This window comes from Cyprinus carpio, chromosome A8, assembly GCF_018340385.1.
Source record: "Cyprinus carpio isolate SPL01 chromosome A8, ASM1834038v1, whole genome shotgun sequence".
Classification (NCBI taxonomy): domain Eukaryota; kingdom Metazoa; phylum Chordata; class Actinopteri; order Cypriniformes; family Cyprinidae; genus Cyprinus; species Cyprinus carpio.
In genome coordinates, this window is record NC_056579.1 from 3,340,342 (window position 1) to 3,363,237 (window position 22,896).

Here is a 22,896-nt window from a genome sequence, read left to right on the forward strand (position 1 = left end):
CTAAGAATGTAATTTTTGTTAAACCTAAATTGCTGTTAAATTAAACACGTTTCATGATTTTATTTCAGTAGACGTTTTTTGTTAAAATGTAATATAATCATCCAGAAAAAAAAATAAATAAATAAATGAAATAAATAAATAAATAAATAAAACTGAATCCAGAAAAATTAAATCTGAAATAAAGTTTTTGGAAAATAATAATAATAAATAAAATAAAAGAAAAAAATTTTTTTTGGCTAATTTGGGAAAAATAAAACGGATTTCATAGGGCCCTACAAATATCATGCATCTGAAGCTAAAATTTAATACTAAGCAACAATGCATATTATATAGGGCATATTTTAACACACACTTCATGTTTGGTTGAAATAATCCTTAAGCATGTTTAATGTATAATTTCCTTCAGTTTAGTTTAAATGTGTAATTAAAATAAATAAATATATTTTAAAGTTTAGAATTAGACAGCCTTGCGTTGTGCATACAATTGCATAGTGAAAATGACCCCAAAGCACCACCTAGTGTCCAACCTACTATAATACTATTATAACCTGCTTAAATGTGAAGAAGGGATCTACAACATTAAAGAAATCCTTTATTTATAACATGTACATGAAAAATCTAAAAAACTGGACACAACTGTGGGACACGGTCTTGCAGCAGTGAAAGGAACCTCAAGGTTGTAAATGTGAGAAAATGTACAGGGCCCCATTCCTGTATTTTTCCTGGGGCCCCCAAATCACTAAACCCGCCCCTGTACACATGCACCTAAAAAATATGCACAATTTTCGCACATTGACCAATGTGCTTTACATCATCTCAGTATAAAAACAGAATAAGAAATAAATAAAAACATCACCTATGATAGTAATAATAAGAATACAAAAACAACAATTATTATTATTATCAACTAGAAGAATATGCAATAACAAACAAGTGTGTCTTATTTTGTATTTTAAAAACATGTATATTGAGTCATGTAAGCATTTCCAAAGTTTCTGCTGCAACTTGGTCCTTGGAATTTTTTTAAGGTAAATTTTGAGTTGTTGATTTTAATGTTCTTCCAGTCTTCTACTCAATTAGCAGATTTGATAAAAAAATAAAAAATAAAAAAAAAGCCATGCAAAGATTTATACACTTTGCAAGCCATTGCATGCAAGGCCATGCAAAGATTTATACACTATAAAAGAAGCTTAAAATCAATTCTATACTGTACAGGAAGCCAGTGTAGAGAGACCAAGGACAGATGTGTTCACGCTATTTAATATTCATTAAAAAAAGGATTTATTCTTTATTTTTTACAGTAAATAGCTATTTGGTTGTATAAACTAAATGCAAATATATATATATATATATATATAAAAGAAAAATATATATGTTTTGCACTGTATGCAATATATATATATATATATATATATATATATATATATATATATATATATATATATATATATATATAATGAAAATTTTATATGACAAATAAAAATAAACTGTACAAAATTATTACAATGAAATGAACACAGTTGTTTCTTTCGGTCTGGTTTGAGACTTTCTCGTCCTAAAATCTCCTGTCTTTTAGCGTCGCGTATTCATGGCTCAGCGTCGCGTCATCCTCCGCCGTGAAGCTCTCCGCGGCCGTGCGTCGCGCCTCCCGGGTGAGCAGCTCGAACCTCCGGAGGAAGAGGATGACAGAGGCCAGCAGGAGCACCTGCACAGTGATGAAGATGAAGAGGCTGATCTGAGAGGCCAGAGCCAGATTACACAGCCAGTAACGACAGGAGTCCAGCAGCTCCTGCTCGGACAGGTACACGAGCAGGCGCCCCCGCAGGTGAGCAGGAGAACTGCAGCTGACGTTCCTGAAAAACACCACGTTTCGTTCAAGGGTCACCTTTGTTTCGGATGTTTCTCCTAAAACTCTAAGCTTTTCAGGTGTTTTCTCAGTATAAACGTATGAGAAGCAAAAGTCTTTAATTTTATTGCTGTCTAAAAATTGAGATATTAAGGCAATAATGACTTAATGACTGAACAGATGCTGATCAATTATATCGACATTGTGAACATACTCCAATTTGCATCTGTGAAAAATCATTAGTAACTAACAGATATCACCACATTTCCTCAGTTAATTAGTCAAAGTACATTAAGACATTCAATTTTGTGTTATAATTTTTCTTAAATGTTATGTTTGAATATGCAAATGATGTAGTTTCTTATGAAAAGTGCACACATTTGCATACACGTCCAGAACAGAAATCTGAACATGGAAAGCAGGGTCACAATTTTTCATTCTGTTGACTTCAGTCATCTTGTATCATTGAGATACTCTGTATAGTTTTTTTTTTTTTTTTTTTTTTTTTTTAGATTTTCTGATTTCATTTTAGTTGAAGTTTTAGTAATTTATTGTGTTTTTGTCATTTTTATAAGCTTTTAACATATGTCTATATAGTTTTTTTTTAATTAATTTTTCATTTTCATTTTAGTTATTGCCTTGGCAACTTGCTGAAATAAAAGTTCTAATAGTATATATATATAATTTCAGTTAAGGTTTATTTTATTTCAAGTAACATTTTTAATGGTTTAAATTTTAGTTTTAGTTAACTATAACAACCCAGGCTGACATATGAGAGTTAAATGTTAAATTAAATTTCAGAGGGGATTTTGTAGGCTGTATCTACAAACCCGATTCCAAAAAAGTTGGGACACTGTACAAATTGTGAATAAAAACAGAATGCAATGATGTGGTAGTTTCAAATTTCAATATTTTATTCAGAATACAACATAGATGACATATCAAATGTTTAAACTGAGAAAATGTAGCATTTTAAGGGACAAATAAGTTGATTTTAAATTTCATGGCATCAACACATCTCAAAAAAGTTGGGACAAGGCCATGTTTACCACTGTGTGGCATCCCCTCTTCTTTTTATAACAGTCTGCAAACGTCTGGGGACTGAGGAGACAAGTTGCTCAAGTTTAGGAATAGGAATGTTGTCCCATTCTTGTCTAATACAGGCTTCTAGTTGCTCAACTGTCTTAGGTCTTCTTTGTTGCATCTTCCTCTTTATGATGCGCCAAATGTTTTCTATGAGTGAAAGATCTGGACTGCAGGCTGGCCATTTCAGTACCCGGATCCTTCTTCTACGCAGCCATGATGTTTTAATGGATGCAGTATGTGGTCTGGCATTGTGATATTGGAAAATGCAAGGTCTTCCCTGAAAGAGACGACGTCTGGATGGGAGCATATGTTGTTCTAGAACTTGGATTTACCTTTCAGCATTGATGGTGCCTTTCCAGATGTGTAAGCTGCCCATGCCACACGCACTCATGCAACCCCATACCATCAGAGATGCAGGCTTCTGACCTGAGCGCTGCTAACAACTTGGGTTGTCCTTGTCCTCTTTAGTCCGGATGACATGGCGGCCCAGTTTTCCAAAAAGAACTTCAAATTTTGATTCGTCTGACCACAGAACAGTTTTTCACTTTGCCACAGTCCATTTTAAATGAGCCTTGGCCCAGAGAAAACACCTGCGCTTCTGGATCATGTTTAGATATGGCTTCCTTTTTGACCTATAGAGTTTTAGCTGGCAACGGCGGATGGCCTCGGTGGATTGTGTTCACGACAATGTTTTCTGGAAGTATTCCTGAGCCCATGTTGTGATTTCCATTACAGTAGCATTCCTGTATGTGATGCAGTGCAGTCTAAGGGCCCGAAGATCACAGGCATCCAGTATGGTTTTCCGGCCTTGACGCTTACACACAGAGATTGTTCTAGATTCTCTGAATCTTTGGATGATATTATGCACTGTAGATGATGATAACTTCAAACTCTTTGCAATTTTTCTCTGAGAAACTCCTTTCTGATATTGCTCCACTATTTTTCACCGCAGCATTGGGGGAATTGGTGATCCTCTGCCCATCTTGACTTCTGAGAGGCACTGCCACTCTGAGAGGCTCTTTTTTATACCCAATCATTTTGCCAATTGACCTAATAAGTTGCAAATTGGTCCTCCAGCTGTTCCTTATATGTACATTTAACTTTTCCGGCCTCTTATTGCTACCTGTCCCAACTTTTTTGGAATGTGTAGCTCTAATGAAATCCAAAATGAGCCAATATTTGGCATGACATTTCAAAACGTCACACTTTCAACATTTGATATGTTATCTATATTCTATTGTGAATAAAATATAAGTTTATGAGATTTGTAAATTATTCCATTCCTTATATACTCACAATTTGTACAGTGTCCCAACTTTTTTGGAATCGGGTTTGTATTTTTATCAGTCCATAAGTCAGAAATACAATTTATTTTATTTTATTTTCAATAAAAGGCATTTATATATTCTTTAACATTTGACAACTGGTAGAAAAAAAAATAATTAGCCTATTTTATAAATATAAAATAATTGAGAATATAGAACAAAGCTGGAAAGTTGAAGATCAAGAGGAGAATTCTGGGTCATGCAGGAGAAAAAACTAATTTTGAGAAAACGGCCTTTAAAAATAGGTTATGTGTTATATTTAAAATCTAAAGATGCAAATAGATAAAGTGTAATAAAATAAAGTATTTTTAATTGTTGTTTTCTTTCCACTAATCTGTAAGAAGACCTGTTATGGAAGCAAAATAACCCAAAATCTCAAAACTGCCTGGTGCATGCATGAATAATAATAATATAAGAAGAAGAAGAAAAACCAATGTTTAATATTTCCTCTAGACACTCACCGTATGGAATTGTTGTTTCTCTGTTTGAGCAGCCAGCCTCTCAGGTAAAGGATGCTGCAGTCACATGACCACGGGTTGCCATGGAGAGCGGCCAGGCGCAGGGCGGGCAGTGAGTCCAGCAGGCCGTTGGGCAGAGCTGTCAGGTGGTTATCGTTCAGGTGGAGTTCGGTGGTGTGTGGAGGGAAGGAGGAGGGCAGGCTGGCCGTGGTGAGGCTGCGTTTACTGCAGTCCACCACACCGGCCGCACATGAACACACCTCAGGACACGAGAGCTGAGCCACGGTCATCTCACTGCCCAGCAATGACAGCACCACCTTCAACACGAGCGCAAAACACCACATGCCAGCAGCACACACACACACACACACACTGCAGAGAGACACAAAATCACCATCAAAAATCCTGATACTTGTTCCTGCTCTTACTGTGATCGATTCATCAGCGTGTGCAAAAAAATGAGATTTTGTTCTAATGCAGTGACATCTGGATATTTTTAGTGTTCAAATATTGGTTGGTTCCATGTTTGGAGTGCTAAACTGAATAGACAGCGATGTCTAGGCTTATCTGGAATTTCAGGAGGAAGCAAAGGAAGCAGAGAAAACAAAGATAAAGTACCAGGATGATACAAATATTTCATGGTCTCAGTGTTGTTGAAATTGAATTGCAAAATTACAACTACATTTAATTCAATAAAATATTAATTTATGATTAAATATAATTAATGCTGACAAACAAGTACTAAAATGTTATTGGATATTGCAAAACCAATGCAATATCATGTTTTTGGCATATACAATGGCGATGTCATGGTGTTTTTAAACATTTATATATATATATATATAAAAAATACAGTTGTACATGAAAATATAAATGGTATATATAATGTCACAGTCAAAGTGTCAGAGTGTTCTATTTATTTTGTTTTATTTTAAATTATTCGGTTTTATGTTATTTTCTTTATTTTATTTTGACATTTATTCACATAAGAAGTACACATCACTTCCTCATTAGCACACTGCATTATTAGTATTCTGTTTCACTTATTTAGTCATTGTAGTAGTAGTTTATTGACTCTCAACCTATGGTGCCTTTATACAATTTTATATTTTTTTAATTTGATTAGTTTGTTTCTTCTTGTTACATTAGAATATGTGGACTGGTAGCTGTATTTACCAAGGAAAAATCCTTGTGTGTGTAAGCACACTTTGGAATAAAGCTTTTTTATTTTATACATAATATTACACGCACACACACACACACACACACACACACACACACACACACAGATATATATATATACCCTTTATTTTATTAAACGTAAAAAGTTATATATTCCTTAGCAGCTTATGAACCTTGTCTTCTGTTCTTATTTGATTTAAACATCTAATTTTAACCAACAGCACGTATTATTCATCAAATACAAGTTTGTGTTAACCAGCTCTTTAGTTCACTGAGGTTCCTAATGGGTGGTGAGCAGAACAGATGAACAATTTTGGATGAATAATATTTAATTACCAGCTAAATAAATCAAGAATAAGTCATATTTAAGTTACAGAACTAATGCATATATTGTGTAAATTATTTATAATTGATGTATTGTGTAATATGTTTAGTTTTTATGTGTGTCAGTATCAGTCTGAAGGATGGTTATGTCTGCAGCATCAAAAGTATGTGTGTGTGACTGATAAAACTACCTTAAAGCCGCCCCCTCAGAGGAATATGTGACAGGAAGTGGGCCGCACTTTCACTCTCTGAGACTGGGACATCATAACCGCTTTTCCTTTGAGCGCAGTTATATTCCCAGTATTGGCCAGTGAATGAAGAGCACAGGAATCATGCAGTATCTGAAACAGACAGGACAACTACAAAAAAAATTCTGCTGATTTCCAAAAAAAGGCCTAATATTAACTAATTTGATCAAAATTACAAAAGCAGTTAAATGTGAAAAAAAGGATATTCAAAATGCATAATTTAACTTAAAATGGCAATCAGGATTAAGCATAAAATAATGTCTTCAGAATCATTCATACATGTGCAAATCAGCTGAGAATTGAAAAAAACACTGGCACACATGTGGAAATGTAATATATGACATATATTGCCCAGTATCAAGAGTGATTTTGCCTTAAAGATATATGTTATATGTTATCTATAAAGCCATATATTATTTTCACAAACGTACATTCTATGGGTAGATGAAAATATAAGTTCATAACGTAAATAAAATTCCCACAGTAAAATTGGTGTATGTACATAAAATATCTATATGATGAAATTTTTATATACTAGCAACCATGTGTGTCAACAATATATATTTTATATATGCAAGTTTATGTGTTTTCTAGTTGTTGTTGTTTTTTAAAACATGTCTATCTTTTATATTTTCTTAATATAAACATGTATTGACGGGTTTCAGGATGGACATATACTTCCAAAAATGTAGTACACATAAATGTTCATATATGTAAATATATTTCATGAGAAAGTGTGACTTACTTGAGCAAAACCGCCACTATTTTTGGAATCAGCGTCTGCATGAAACTGTTCGATTTCATTCAGCAAATATGATGCATTGCAAGGTGGTGTTACATTTAAAATATCTTAGAAATTATATATCTTCTGACATTAGTCATATAAATATGAAACTATAGTAAACACACAACGACAACTGTTAAATTATTCACATTTATTAGCAAGCTTTACTTCAAGATTTACATAAACAATTGACATAATATAAATTATTAAAGGCCATTAACACTCATAATAACAATAGAATTTATTCTGATTATGGTTGTTATAAAACAAGCTAAATCCAGCCATCTGAACTGAGAATGTTTATTGGTAACAGTTATTGCAGCCGTACTGTATGTTCACATTCACTGAGTTCAAGCACTATAAAAATCAAAACTGCCATCGAACCCAAAAAATTCATAGCAAAAAGAACATCACTGTCTCTCCAAACACACACACACACATTCATGAACCCCCGCACTGTTTCAGAAAACAACTCACACACAAAAAGTCAATATAAATGAGATACCTTCAGAAGTGAATTTAAGTCAGACTGGTTTATGTACGTTGATGATGAATCACATGACAGCGGTACTGTATTTGATGCAGGCAGACAGAAGCGCCGAGCAGATGAACAGAGCGGATCTGAGGGTCAGGCCTGTAGATATTACATTTGTACAGTATCATTTAAATGCATTCACATCTGAGGGCTGCTGTGAGGGCTGTAGTGTGTGTGTGTGTGTGTGGGTGTTAGCATCACTGGTCTTTCTCGTGCATCTGTTGTTGCATCTTTTCCAGCATCTCCTGCATTCTCTTCAGCTGCACATACAAAACAACACACAGCCAGGAAAACGTCATTGTAACTTTCTTGTAGTTTACATTGGTGAAAAAGCTGAAATGCACAGTAACAATATCAGCATGCCTTTTTATTATCCCCATATCTCATTTTCTCTTGCCAGAAAAACTCTTTTTCTATGCAACTTGTCTGTCTTTTCTACTGTACATTATAATGTTTTAAAGCTAGATTTCACATAAATTATACCACTGTTCAAAAGTTTGGGGTCAAAAAGATTTTTTATTTTTTTTATTTTTTTGAAAGAAATTAATAGTTTTAATCAATAAGAATTCATTAAATTGATCAAACGTGACAGTAAAGCCATTTAGAATGTTCCAAAAGATTCAATTTTAAATAAATGCCGTTCTTTTGAACTTTCTATTCATCAAAGAATCCTGAAAAATAAAATGTATCATGGTTTTATTAATAGTATGATGCTGAAAAACTGTTTTTATCATTTATAATAATCAGAAATGTTTCTTGAGCAGCAAATCAGCATATTAGAATGATTTCTGAAGATCATGTGACACTGAAGACTGGAGTAATTTTGCTGCATCACATTTTAACATTGACAGAAAATTGTAAATTGTAATGATATTTTACAATTTTCACAGTATTGTTTTTGTATTTTTCTAACCACAAATTTGAACAGTTTAGTAAAAAAAAAAAATGTTATCTAAATTTGACAGCGTGGCTACTTTACAATAAATTGCTTGTGTATATAAAGCAGAAATTAAGAAAAAAATATAGATAGTTAATATATATATATAGATATAATAAAAAATGACAAGAACAAACAACCAAATTACTAAAAGTTTAACAAAATTAAATTGAAAACAGAAAATATCAAAATAAATACTAATTCAAACTATGAATGAAAGCTATAATAGTATCTCAATGACAGTGAAATAACACTAGTGTCCTAATAACTGCAGCACACTTCTCAGTGCTGGTTTAGTATCAGTGATGATCGTTTTGTACCTCGTCATCCTTCATCTTGATGAGTTTCTCTGTCTCACCGTCTGGTGTTGGCAGAGGCAGGATGGGTAGTGGACTGTCCGTACGGTTATCCTGCGCAAGTTTACTGAAACACACAAACACAAACATGCATTATATGAACCACATCTGTGCTGGAAAGTTCAATAAACAAGCGTTAATCACTCTGTGAATGTCACACACCTGGTCATCTCCTGGATGCAGTTGGCTCTGTAGTTTTCATAGTGCACGTCGCACGTCACGTCTTTCAGGTCGTGCATGTGAGAGCGAATCAGCATGTTCCTCAGTTTCACAAAGTCACAGTGAGACTGATTCTCCACTAAAACACACAATAGAGCTGTCACGAACACACAAACAGCTTTTCTTTCTCATTTACATACCTCTACATTTACACAGCAGTGGACGAAGTGCACAAATCTTGAGTAAAAGTACAAAAGTACTTGATTTTTCTTAATGTACTTAAGTATTAAAAGTACAAATATGATCATTAAACCATATTAATTATTTATTCTAGCCAGCACTCGTCAGACTAGTCAAAGTCAGCACTAATATAAAAGATTAGTGCACATATTTAATATGCATTGATTTGCAAATAAGCAAATTTAGATTTTTTTTCTATCAAAACTTATTATACACTATCAAAATTTCATGTTTATACCAATGCTAATATATCAGTTTAAGTTACTGATTATTGAAGTGTGCAAACAAGGGAAATAATATACTATATAGCATTTTTAAAAAATTGCAAATATGTAGATAACAAACTGTATAAAAATAAAATGTACAGATAACGTGTTAACATTTTAATAGGAATGCTATGCAAATATACTAGTTTTCAAATTACAGCTTGCAGATTTAGTTGACAAATTCCTGACAGTCATGGCTTAAAAATGATTTTCATTTACAATAATCAATATTAAAAATTGGCATTAGTAACTCACTCGCTCGCATTCAATGAGCCGGCTCTTGGCTCATTTAGACTTGATCACTGAATCAGTGAGTTGTTGTCTTGCTAGCATTATGCTTTTCTGCTTGAGTTCTTTGAGCTGCACTACTATATACTACATATGAACAAGTATGCACTGTGCTAATGATGATAAAGTGCATGCTTCTAAGTGTGTAGTGTTGTTTTGGCTAATAATGCCCAGTATGTTAGTATAGGGGCAAATTACATCACAAAACTGAAAACCAGTGAAAAGCAGAGTAAAAATGTGCATGTATGATATTGTTTATCGCCCAGCCCTAGCATCACGGCACTTTTGACATTCTGTAGTAATTTCAACATACTATAAGTATGCACAATCCATTTGCCATCTCAGTGGCAATGTTAATGTCTGTTTAGGTGTACTTGTGTAGAGCATTTCTGGCTTAAGGGTACTGACCTTCCACGATGCCCCAGGGGTAAAGACGACCTCTGACCCTCTGACCTCTGGCCTCCACCACTGTATTACTGCCGATGACAGCGAACGGAGTGCACTCCTACAGTACACACACACACATACTGTAAGGCACATAAATCATTCTATATTTAATATACACACTGCCTTCTCATCATATTTATGAACAGCAACACATGAAAAACATCTGCACATAACAACAGTTTATCAGCTTCACCCCTCCAAAAAGTATATTTTTTTGGTGAAGTAATTTAATATGGATTTAAATTAATTTAAATTCATTCAGATATTTAGAAGTGTGTTTGGAGATTTAGTTAAAATGACTTATGAGATGTGTTTACCGGACCTTCAGCTCTTTGTCCATCTGTTTGAACTCCTCCTCTTCATCAGAGTCACACTCAGGGAACTGATACACTTTAATCCCGAAGTGCTCGATTTCGTCTCGCACCTGCAGGAAAACAGATGCACACTATGAACACAACTATCATGTTGCACAACCCGCAAATGTGCAGGAAACAACCAGCTTGAATCGGATGCATTCGGCCTGATTCAATCAGGAGCACCATCAGATTTACTGTTGACATGCGATCAGATACTGTCCACTCACCCTGCCCTTGAGCTTTTTGACCTCATTAGGAGTGAGACAGTCCGCTTTAGAGATCAGAGGAATGATGTTCACTTTCTCATGCAGCGCCTTCATGAACTCCACGTCTACCGGCCGCAAACTGCACAGCAGAAACAACAGAGTCTGAACATCTGGTGCTTACGATATTCATATGAAGATCATGGACATTTCACCACCACCCATCTCTAAATTCCATTTCTATTCACTTCTATTAAGTATTTTAAAAAAACGGTATAATTTTTATTAAGAAGACAGGGTATTTTTCCAAGTTGAGACTCCCAGCATGGACAGAAAGTCAAATATGTTTACTTTTTGACACTTTCATACTCAAGAATTATATGAAGTCATGAATTCACATCTGAGAGTCAGTGTCAGGTTTGTTAAAGCAATAGTTTACCCAAAAATTTAAATTTGCTGAAAATGTACTCTCCCTCAGCTCATCCAAGATGTAGATGAGTTTGTTTCTTCATCAGATTTGGAGAAATGTAGCATTCCATCACTTGCTCACCAATGGATGCTCTGCAGTGAATGGGTACCGTCAGAATGAGAGTCCAAACAGCTGATAAAAACATCACAATAATCCACAGCACTCCAGTCCATCAGTTAACATCTTGTGAAGTAAAATTCTGCGTGTTTGTAATAAACAAATCCGTCATTAAGACTTTTTTTTTTAACTTCAAACCATTGCTTCTTGCTAAAATATGAGTCCATAATCCATAATAACACTTCTTCCAGTGAAAAAGTCAATCCTCTGCTGTTCTCTCACATCCACTCACACATTTGTTTAAAACTATTTGGGAAACTGTTTAGGCTTCTAAACTGTGCTTGATCTGTGCAGATTTCTCTCCTGATTCAGACAAGACCAACTTTTATCTGGAGAGACCAATATTATGGATTATGGATTCATAAACAACAGTAAGCAACAGTTTGAAGTTAAAAACATGGATTTGTTTCTTACCGACATGCAGCTTTTCTTCACAAGACATTAACTGATGGACTGGAGAGGTGTGGATTATTGTGATGTTTTTATCAGCTGTTTGGACTCTCATTCTGACGGCACCCATTCACTGCAGAGCATCCATTGGTGAGCAAGTGATGCAATGCTACATTTCTCCAAATCTGACGTAGAAACAAACTCATCTACATTTTGAATGGCCTGAGGCCGATTAAGAAAATATGAAGATGATGCATATGAACCTGACCAATGCAAGACAGACCCGCTAACCCGCTCGTACCCGTGTCCAAACGGTGGAATGAAGTACAGACAGCAGTGCACTCTGTTGTCTAATATGTTCTTTCTGTTCAGTCCACTCTCGTCTCTGAAGTACTGCTCAAACTGCTGGTCAACGTAGTCTGTGATGGGCTTCCAACTGCAAACACACACACAAACACACACGTATGTGATGGGATTCACACACACACACACACAAAAAAAAAAAAATATTCAGAGAGACACACACACTCTTAATTGAATAATAAGTGTTTTCATTTAAGATGTAAGGCTTTTTTTGTCAGCTGATCTACTTTGTCCTAAATAATTACTTATAGTCACCCTGAGAAGTTAACATTTTAATAACGTAACATTTTTGTATGTCTTATAAGTTAATAATGGTCACATGGCATGCAAGCAAACAAAAAAATAAAATTAGTAAGTATTTTATTTTGATTGCTTTTCTTTTAAATGTATGTATTTATTTTAAAATTTGTTACATTTTATTTAATTTTTTATTATTTAGTTTATTTATTACATTTATTTATTTATTAGATTTGCATCAACTCATGAATCCCCAGTCTGGGAAACCACTGAGGCTCTCATAGCTGCTATATTGTGAATACAGACATGACTAAAGGTCTTTTTGCTTTCATAAAATGCTGTATTGAGCGATCAGCATCTACGACCGTAACTATCAGTTTTGTAATTGTGCTCATGGGATGCTGGGAGCATCTGAGTTCTCACCATTCATTGTTATTGACCGCGTCTCCAAACCCCGGTGTGTCCACAATGGTGAGTTTGAGTTTGACTCCTTTCTCCTCGATGTCGACCGTGTGTTTGGTGATCTCTACTGTCTGATTAATACGCTCTGTTACAGGAAACACACAATATAACACTCAAACTAACAAACCTGTAGAAGAGGTGTACACTTATACATATGCTACTCTACTGTTAAAAAGCTTTGGGTTGGTAAGACAGTTTAATGTTTTGTTGTTGTTGTTTTGTCTCTTGTACTCATCAAGGCTGCATCTACATTTTTTAATCAGAAATACAGTATAAACAGTTATTCTGTGAAATATTATGACAATTTAAAATAACAGTTTTCTATTTGAATATATTTTAAAATGTAATTTATTCCTGGGATGAAATGCTGTATTTTCAGCATCATTACTCCAGTCTTCAGTGTCACATGATCCTCCAGAAATCATTCTAACATTTATGATTATTATTAATGTTGAATACAGTTGTGCTGCTTCATATTTTTTTTAGACACAATGATACATTTTAGTTTTTTTATGATTCTTTGATGAATAGAATTATATTTTGTAACATTATACATGTCTTTACTTTCACTTTTGATCAATTTAATGAATTCTTGCTGAATAAAAGTATTAATTTCTTTAAAAAAATAGCAGTGTATATTGTATTCTTATATAACAATAACAGAATTGTTATTTTGGGTGTACTGTTTCTTTAAGACAATTCTTACCTTCTGCATTTAGTAATTTTCTGTCTTTATAGAGATCTGTGAGGAAGAGGCTGTTAACTAGAGTAGACTTTCCCAATCCAGATTCACCTAAAACACATACAGTGAAATTGTTATTGACAAAGATGAACATGAAGTCAGTGTCACATGTTATTGTGAGGATCTCAGCCGTACCTGCCACCATCAGAGTGAAGTCAAAGCCCTTCTTCACTGACTTCCTGTGGACTTGATTAGGAAGCGTAGCAAAGCCAACATACTGTTTGTCCTGAAAGACACAAGTCAAAACATTAAAATTCTCTATCGTTTATTCTTTTGCATTATATGGAAGAAAGTAAGTTATATTAAATTTTGAATGATTATTGGGTGAACTGTCCCTTTAAGACCGAACTTATGTGAATCGTCAGACTGGCACAAAAATAGCAGAGAATGAAAAGCTCAGTAGTGTTGAGTCTCCTGCAGATCTACCAACTGTGCCGGAAACCGCTCAGCAGTCATAACCACTCAAACTGACACTGAGAACACAGAAATTATTGACGGGAAGCAAAATCACCATTAAACCTGACAGCAGAACCAGCTCAGTGTGCAGGCCAAACTGAGTGACCACATACACACAGACAGAAGCCATATTTACATGAGCTGAAAAGGCCTTTTTATCACACTCAAACTTGGGCCAAACTCAACTCATCTGAATGCCAGAGCATCTCACAACCCGTCATGTGTGTTTCCGCCGTCCATCATCCTAGAAAAGAGAAACCCTGGTACAGTGTGTGTGAGAGAAGAGGGATAAAGATGCATGTGTGCTCAACTAGATTTTTACATTTTATGAAGAAAAAGTGGTAACACTTGTAGCCTTTATGTTCAATGCATTATAAAGGTATTTACAGTATAACGCACATTGTAATGCATTACATGTTTTCATGAATAAAATCTAAAAATATTACAATGCATTTTAGTTTTAAAGTTAAAATGCATTCGAATATTTTCAGATTCCTTGTTGCAATTGGTTTATCATGCAGAAGAAAAAAATAAAAAGGTAATTGCGACTGAAAGCAGTCTGTTTATACTTTGTTTCTTGCAGTTGTGATTAAAAAAAACCCTCCGAATAGTTCCCCTCGCAATTTACATGCAGTATACATCTCACAATTCTGAGTTTACATCTTGCAATTCTGTTTTTTCTCGCAATTGCAAACTTATATCTCATGATTTCCTTGCAATTCTGTTTATATCTTGCAATTCTGAGTTTATATCTCGCAAATAAAAAAAAAGTCCAAATAGTGAGATATAAATTCAGAATTGAAAAAAGAAAAAACAAAGAATAACAATTTGTGAGAATAAAAAGTCAGAATAACCTTTTTTTTTTTTTTTTTTTTTTTTTTTTTTTTTTTTTGGCTTCCATACAACTTTAATTTATATTTCTAAAGGTGTAACAATGTATACATACATTAATATTATAATGCATTATAACCATGGTTACAATTACAATGAGATCATGCAATGCATTAAAAGGTGCACTGCAAGAAATAATTAATGCATTAAAAATACTTTCATAATATATTATATTTCAAGGCTTCATGTGGTTGCTAATGTATACTGAATGATTTAATCATGTGGCTATGAGGCTGCTAGGGTGTTGCTAAGCAGTTGCTATAGTATTCTGAGTGGTTGTTAGTTTAACTACATATGAGCAAACACCAATAACACAAACAAAACTGACACAATATCATGCTTGTGACTTCATACTTTTTACAACAACACTTATAAACAAAACTGTGGAAAAAAAAATAAAATATATTTTATATATATATATATATATATATATATATATTACAAGACATAAACAGCGAACCTTCTGTCGGGTGGTTCTGGTTCGGGGACACAGAAGTTTCTCCACTAGTTTCTCCTGCAGCATCATGGTGTCCATCCTGAACCAGACGTCTCAGAAATGTGTGCTGTCCCTCTTTAAACCTGCGTGACCCTCACTTTATCACTCTCTGTCTCTATATACCCTCTCTGGTTTCCTTTTGTCTGTTTTCTGTCTGTCTCTTTCCCGTGGCACATCCCAGCGCGCCGTGTTCAGACAGGCAGGCAGAGGAATCCCCACATGACTGAATGAAAGACTGACAAAAGAGTAGTGAGTGAGAGAGAGTGAGCAGGAGAGCGAAAAGACGTAAAGGAAAAAAAAGCATGGAAGCAATTTTAGACAGGAAGGTGGGGGGGGTCAACTGAAAACAGGAATAAAAACACTCATTCATTCAGTCGTTCATTCCTCCCCCACCTTTTTTTCCACAGATGGCTTTGAGGTGCAGGGATTTGTGTGTGTGTGTGTGTGTGTGTGTGTGTGTGTGTGTGTGTGTGTGTGTGTGTGTGTGTGTGTGTGTGTGTATGTGTGTGTGTGACTGTGTAAGCGTGTGAGTGTGTGTGTTTGTGAGCGTGTGTGTGTGTGTGTGCATGTGTGTGTGTGTATGTGTGTGTGTGTGTGTGTGTGTGTGTGTGTTTAAGGGAGCAAGACACATTTAGTAAGACGGCAGCCACACCCTTCCCAGCAGACCTTGCCAGACTGGCACAGCTTTTCTACATACTACAGCACAGCAGCCTGACCTTTACTAGAGCGTTATTTTCAGATATATGATGATGCATGGGGTCAGTAAGATTGTTTTCAAGACAGGTGCATGTTTTTTACAAGCTTGTTTTTATTAGGTTTATGATGATTAACAGTAAAACATTTATAATGTTACAAAGATTTCTATTGAACTTTCTATTCATCAAAAAATCCTGAAAAAAAAATGTATCATGGTTTCAACAAAACATGGTTTTCAACATTGATAATAATCAGAAATGTTTATTGAGCAGCAAATCAGTATATTAAAATGATTTCTGAAGGATCATGTGCCTTAAGCAAAAGAGACTGCTTTAAAAAAAAAGAAGACAAAAAATCTTTCAGACTCTGAACATACTGTGTGTCTCTCTCGCAGATATATATATATATATATAAATTCAACCAGGGGTGCTAGTTTAATAAAAGACAAACACTCTCCATGCACAGGAGCAATAAAATCATTCATAGATACACACAAATTCATAACGCAATTGTTTCATCCTGACTCCTGATATCACAACTAATGACACAATTCACCGACTCTCTTATATAACATGAAAATGGAATCAAATGACATTATATTTAGATAATCGGACTGTAACGAACCACAAAAGTTAATGGATGTGAGCTTAAATGCACTGAAAGCCTAATTACTTAATGTGTCATAAAATCCCCGCCTATTGTGTAATATTACATGCATGTGCTCATACTGATGACATTCAAAGCCTGTCAGACCAGATTCTGTGAATATATGTGACTGAACATCTTCAAACTAAATTTTTCACATTTTCTGAATGAAATGCTTGCCTATGCAATTCTGTTAGGGTTCGAGTTAAAGGTTCGGGGTTCATTCAGATCACTAACCCTAACATGAGCAATAGTAAAAGTGATGTCTGAGCAAACAGCACTAATAAAAATCTTCATATGAAGCATGATTCGGCTCCTTATGGGGATCTGGTCATGCATATAGATGATGAGTGTGCTGGTGGGGGGGTCCAGAGGGGGTCTGTTGAATGGAGAAGAACAGATGTCCTTCAGTGATACAATAGTCCTGATCCCCCTCCTAACAGAGAACAACACCCTCTCACGGTCCAGCTGCCATCCATGAGTGCCACCTGGAACAACCCTCACCAGACACAGACCAATATCTGTATTGTTTTTAATCAGTGTTGTTTGAGGAACTCTAATACGATCAGGGTATTAAAGAAACATGTCTTCAAACGTGTCAAAAGAAATGGAGGAAACTGCTTTTATTTAACACAGTTTGATCACAAACTCAAAACACTTCTGCAACTGCATAACAACACACTGGCAACCACTAAGAACACTGTATTAACTCCACAGCAATGCACACAAAGCCATTTATGTCATCTTAGCAACAGCATATAGCAACACCCAGGAAACCAACACAACATAACAGCACAGAGACAGGCATTCAGAATACTTTAGGAATAGCATAGCAACACCTTGTGAACCACACAGAACAAACCAATAATCACAGTGGCTCACAGAAAGGCATTTAGAACACTTTAGCAACATTTGCACTGGTGGGACCAGTGATGTCATCCATTAATGTGCGTCTCACATTACACCGAGCGTGAGTGACCGTGGGTGTGGAACACCCTGATGATGTCATGATGATGTGACGGGTGGAGAGATGTCTGAGGATGAGCAGTGAATGAATGTGATCACTAAACATCCTCAGGCCTCTCACAAACAGAACCGATAGTGTAGATGGATAGAACAGTGTTATACGTGTAATGCACTTATTACAGGGACAGTTTCTCTGGAGTAACATGAGGTTAAGTGCTCAGGGGCACAATGGTGATGGACCGTCCCTTGTGGGGTTTAAACCGACAATCATTCACAGCGCTTCACAATTCAGGGATAATATTTAAGGAACACTGTATTGAGTATATGCTACTAGTCTCTTCTGCTCATAAAGGCTGTGTTTATTTGACCAAAAACCCAGTAAAAACAGTACAATTGTGAAACGTTGTTACAATTTAAAATAGCTGTTTTCTATGTGAATGTATTTTAAGATGTAATTTATTCCTGCGATGCAAAGCTGAATATTCAGCATCATTACTCCAGTCTTCAGTGTCACGTGATCCTTCAGAAATCATTCTAATATGAAACATTTTTATGTTGAAAACCGTTGTGCCGCTTCATATTTTCATGGAAACCGTGATGCATGATGAATAGGAAGTTCAAAAGAACAGCATTTATTTGAATCTAAATTGTAATATAAATGTTTTACTGACACTTTTGATAAATTTTATGGGTACCTGCTAAATAAAAGTATTAATTTCTTTCAAAAAGAAAAAATCACACGGACACTTTGGTACAGTGGAGTATATGAGCTAAACAGGCTCACATTTAAAGGAAAAGCTCAACCAAATATAACATTTCTGTCTGGAGCACTTACAGAACGCTCTCTCATACTGTAGATACTGAGATGGATGTTTATTGCTGTGGCATTTGAGCAAATGCACAGGCTATTTGACTTCATGATCTAAGGAAACTTCAATTCTGCCATCTGTCACGCTGTATGCAGCTGCGCACTAAGCTGACAGCACACTGCAGACAGATCATTCTATAGAAACACACACACACACACACACACACACACATTTCAATGCAGTGACCTTTTCAGAGATAAATAAGACATGTCTGAAATGGCAGCCAACCTTCCACGCCATTAAGTTATTAAGCCTCAATGCAGAGAGAGAGAGAGAAAGAGACCAGAAGATGACGAGGGGAGAGGGAAGGAACAGGAGAATGAGTGTGTGTGTGTGTGTGTGTGTGTGTGTGTGTGTGTGTGTGTGTGTGTGTGTGTGTGTGTGTGTGTGTGAGAGAGAGAGAGAGAGAGAGAGATCTTGTAACACTGACAGTGTGTTTGTGTCTGTGTGTGGGTGTGAACTGTTGCAGTTCTGCTTTTGCGTAGGATGATGAACTTTCTAGTAACTACGTGTGTGTGTGTGTGTGTGTGTGTGTGTGTGTGTGTGTGTATGGGTCAAGTGCTGGAAGCTGTGTAAAATGACTAACCTTCTGAACAGTCTGCATAGTGAAACAGAATGTTTCCAGCATTAAAGCTTTTAGCAGATGCTTTTATACTGTAAAAAATGTTTTTTTTTTTTTAAGTTGTAAATAAAACAAAGATTGTTAGAGTATGTTTTGCAACAAAATACTTCAGTTTTTCTACTACAAAGTTTAACATTTTTGTTTAATTCTATGTGTTACTTGCCATTTCTTTGTAATTGTTTGTCAAATTAATTAGCGATTTATATTTACACACTTGCATTATCTACATGCTAATACTTCTGAATGATGAGAAACTTGTAGCAGATAAACATTGTTGTTCAAAAGTTTGGTCTGTAAGTTTTCAATGCATGTTTTTGAAAGAATCTCTTCTGCTCACCAAGGCTGCATTTATTTGATCAAAAATACAGTAAAAACAGTACAACTGTGTAATATTATTACAGTTTAAAATAACTGTTTTCTATTTGAATATATTTTAAATGGTAATTTATTTTTGTGATTAAAAGCTGAATTTACAGCATCATTACTCCAGTCTTCAGTGTCACATGATCTTCAGAAATCATTCTGATATGATGATTTGCTGCTCAAGAAACATTTCTGATTATCAATGTTAAAAACAGTTAATATTTTTGTGGAAAACATAATTTCCTTGAACGCATTTATTTGAAATAAAAATCTTTTGCATCATTATGAATGGTTTTACTGTCACTTTTTGATCAATTTAATGCATTCTTGCATAACAATAATAATAATACATTTAAAACAGTAATCTTAATGACCCCAATCTTTTAACATTTTTAAATATAAATGATTCAAAAATATTGATGTCCAATTGTGGACATGTGTCGAATAACATGATAATACCACATATACTGAATTGTAAAGTCTAATAACTAAAAAAAAAAAATAGATAAAAATGATCGCCAAACCATTTTACGAGTGATACTTGAATGTGTGAAACAACATTTAGGTGCAAACCACCAACACATCTGATTGCTTGAGGAGTTAACACTCTATTTCCCTTCAGCAAATATTCACCAAATACTATAAAGATGCATCTGCACACACAGAGCTCAGGGTTCACACTTCAGGCATCTGCTTTATGCGCCTCTCACACACTCAGGCTCCTGTAACCATGACAACACCTCCAGAGAGAAACAGCACTATCATCCTCTGCCAGAGCTCAAATCAACACAGAACAGCCAGCAGCCATCAGATTTCCTCAAGGCTAGAATGTATGACAGCGCACATTATAATCGTGACGGATGAGATGCTGAGAAATAAAGCGCGTCAGTCGAGGGTGGGTGGCACGAGCACGAACACACAAAAATGATTTGCACTCACACAATGCATAAAACGCCCTGTCAGACTTATGATGATGATGGTGGTTTGTAAACCGAATTCGTGGGAACTGAAGTGAAATTGCGAAATGTGGTGAAGTTTTCTCGTTTCTCACCTCACTGTCCTCTGAATGCGACCATCGACAGCAGCATCAGCAGGTGCGGGATGCGGGATGCGGGATGCGGGATGCGGGATGCGGGAGGGATGAAGACGCACAGGCAGGAAGAGAGAAATCATCAGCATTTCATCCACTCAGACAGAGTAAAACAGTGCCAGCGTTTGTGTCATTACCGGATTTCATCATTCTGCTCTTATATCGGATGTTGGTGGTCATGTTTCAGGACGTTTCGCTTTCTGTGGCTCTGCTCTGCTCGGGATCCGTCTCTCTCACGCTCAGCCCCGCTGGGAACCCCAGGCGTGGAGGGGCGGGGCCACCGCGGACGAAACCACGCCCACCAACACGTCATTCATTGAAACAGCGACACTGCTGCTTAATGTTACTTTGGTACATAAAAATGTGTTAATTGTGAAAAGATAAAAATCAGCTTGGTTACAATAATCATTACAAACAAATATACATAAGGGTAAATAAAAATAAAACATTTTCATTATATTAAATTGAGTATAGAAAATAATTTAATCACATTTTGTTGCTTTGCAGCCTGAAATGAAGACAGACAGTTTTTGTTTTATCCAGCTGTGTTTACTCAATGCAACTTATAACATCCAAGTGAAAGATAACAGGAATATGTCTGAAAACAAACAAACAAAAAATCACTGAGTTGGAAAAGGATCTCCCTTGTGTCAGTATTTACATTAAACCACCTTTTACTTTAATCACAGCCTTAAGTCTGTTGGGATTTGTCTTTACTAACTTTGCACATCTAGACGTTTGCTATATTTGCCTGCTCTTCTTTGCAGAACTGCTCAAGTTCAGTCTCATTTGATGGTGAGTGTTTGTGGACTGTAGTCTTCATGTCATTCCACAGATTTTCAGTGTGGTTGAAGTCTGGGCTCTGACGAGGCCATGCAAGGACATTCACCTTTTTCTCCTTCAGCCTCTGTGTGCTTAGTTTTTCTGTGTGCTTTAAGTCAGTGTTTTGTTGGAAGGCAAACCTTCTTCCCATTGACAGCTTTCAGAGGGAAGCAGATTTTCCTCAAGAATTTGACGTTTTTTGCCTCATCCATTTTTCCTTCTATCCTGACACGTGCTCCAGTCCCTGCTGCAGAGAAACACCTCATAACAGAACATCACCACCTCCATGCTTCACTGCAGGAATGCTGTTATTTGGATGCTGAGCTGTATTGGATTTCCACCAGACATATCATTTGGTGTTGAGGTCAAATAATTCAATTTTAGTCTCATCTGCCTCAGAATCTTCAAGGTGTGTTTTGGCAAAACTCAGTCTGACTGCATGTGGCCTTTCTTGAGGAGTGTCTTTTTTCTTGCAACCCTGCCACACAAGCAACATTTGTTGATATTTGTGATATTATCATCACATGCACACAATGACCACTCCTGGTCATAAATTCCTGCAGCTGCTTCAGAGTTGCTGTCGGCCTCTTGGTCGCCTCTCTGCAGGTTCCTCCGGCTCTTTCATCCAGTTTAGAGGGACATCCTTATCCAGGGAGGGTCTGTGTGTTTGGGGGGCATTCTTTTGTACACACACTGTATTGAATCTATTGTTTTATAGTACTTGAAACAAATGATATTCAAGGCTTTTATTAAAGAATTAAAAAGTATCATATTTATCTAAAATGTATCTCATTTTAATCTAAAATTATATCTAATAAAAAATAAGCTGTTATTTGGTGTTAATTTTACATCATTTAATTTAAAAAATGTATTTTAAACTTAATTTTAAAATGATCTAAAAATTAAGTTAGCTTTTAGTTAAAAAATAAGATATATTTGGTGTCAATTAATTTTAGTCTTTAATAAAACACATTTTAAATGCATCTAATTTAAAAATGTTCTAAAAATGTAACCTTATTTACAAAAGTTTACATTAAGTAAAGAAAATGGGGAAAAAAGATACATTTTGGTGTAAATCAATTTAACAGTCTTTAATTGTAAAATGCATATAATTTCCAGGGTCAATTAAACTAGTCAAAAATTATGAATCAAAAAAGCAT

At 35.5% G+C, this 22,896-nt stretch overlaps 2 protein-coding genes across 3 annotated transcripts; both read right to left on the minus strand.

Moving 5' to 3' along the window:
* Nucleotides 1-1,514: 1,514 nt before the first annotated feature.
* gp1bb (glycoprotein Ib platelet subunit beta) lies at nt 1,515-6,304 on the minus strand. Its single transcript, XM_042761636.1, has 2 exons — nt 4,719-6,304; nt 1,515-1,853 (listed from the first exon to the last, which is right to left on the minus strand). The coding sequence occupies exons 1-2, from the start codon at nt 5,057-5,059 to the stop codon at nt 1,556-1,558; spliced, it is 639 nt and encodes a 212-aa protein (XP_042617570.1). The 5' UTR covers nt 5,060-6,304; the 3' UTR covers nt 1,515-1,555.
* Nucleotides 6,305-7,389: 1,085 nt separating this feature from the next.
* sept5a (septin 5a) lies at nt 7,390-21,198 on the minus strand. Of its 2 annotated transcripts, XM_042761638.1 has the most exons (12): nt 21,052-21,198; nt 20,876-20,886; nt 13,956-14,046; nt 13,785-13,871; nt 13,040-13,163; nt 12,318-12,452; nt 11,065-11,182; nt 10,804-10,905; nt 10,443-10,539; nt 9,244-9,379; nt 9,046-9,148; nt 7,390-8,048 (listed from the first exon to the last, which is right to left on the minus strand). In XM_042761638.1, the coding sequence occupies exons 1-12, from the start codon at nt 21,092-21,094 to the stop codon at nt 7,986-7,988; spliced, it is 1,110 nt and encodes a 369-aa protein (XP_042617572.1). In that variant the 5' UTR covers nt 21,095-21,198; the 3' UTR covers nt 7,390-7,985. The 2 variants fall into 2 exon arrangements, with proteins under 2 accessions (XP_042617572.1, XP_042617571.1); XM_042761637.1 differs by lacking the exons at nt 20,876-20,886; nt 21,052-21,198 and adding an exon at nt 15,628-15,934.
* Nucleotides 21,199-22,896: the final 1,698 nt, after the last annotated feature.

Bases quoted from the DNA above. Each gene is read 5' to 3' on its own strand.
- gp1bb (XM_042761636.1), bottom strand. From the start codon at position 5,059: ATGTGGTGTTTTGCGCTCGTGTTGAAGGTGGTGCTGTCATTGCTGGGC. The intron at 1,854-4,718 runs GTGAGTGTCTAG...GGTGTTTTTCAG, and splicing joins AGAAACAACAATTCCATACG to GAACGTCAGCTGCAGTTCTC.
- sept5a (XM_042761637.1), bottom strand. From the start codon at position 15,702: ATGGACACCATGATGCTGCAGGAGAAACTAGTGGAGAAACTTCTGTGT. The intron at 14,047-15,627 runs GTTCGCTGTTTA...TGTGTCTTTCAG, and splicing joins CCAGAACCACCCGACAGAAG to GACAAACAGTATGTTGGCTT. The intron at 13,872-13,955 runs GTACGGCTGAGA...TATGTGTTTTAG, and splicing joins CTTCACTCTGATGGTGGCAG to GTGAATCTGGATTGGGAAAG.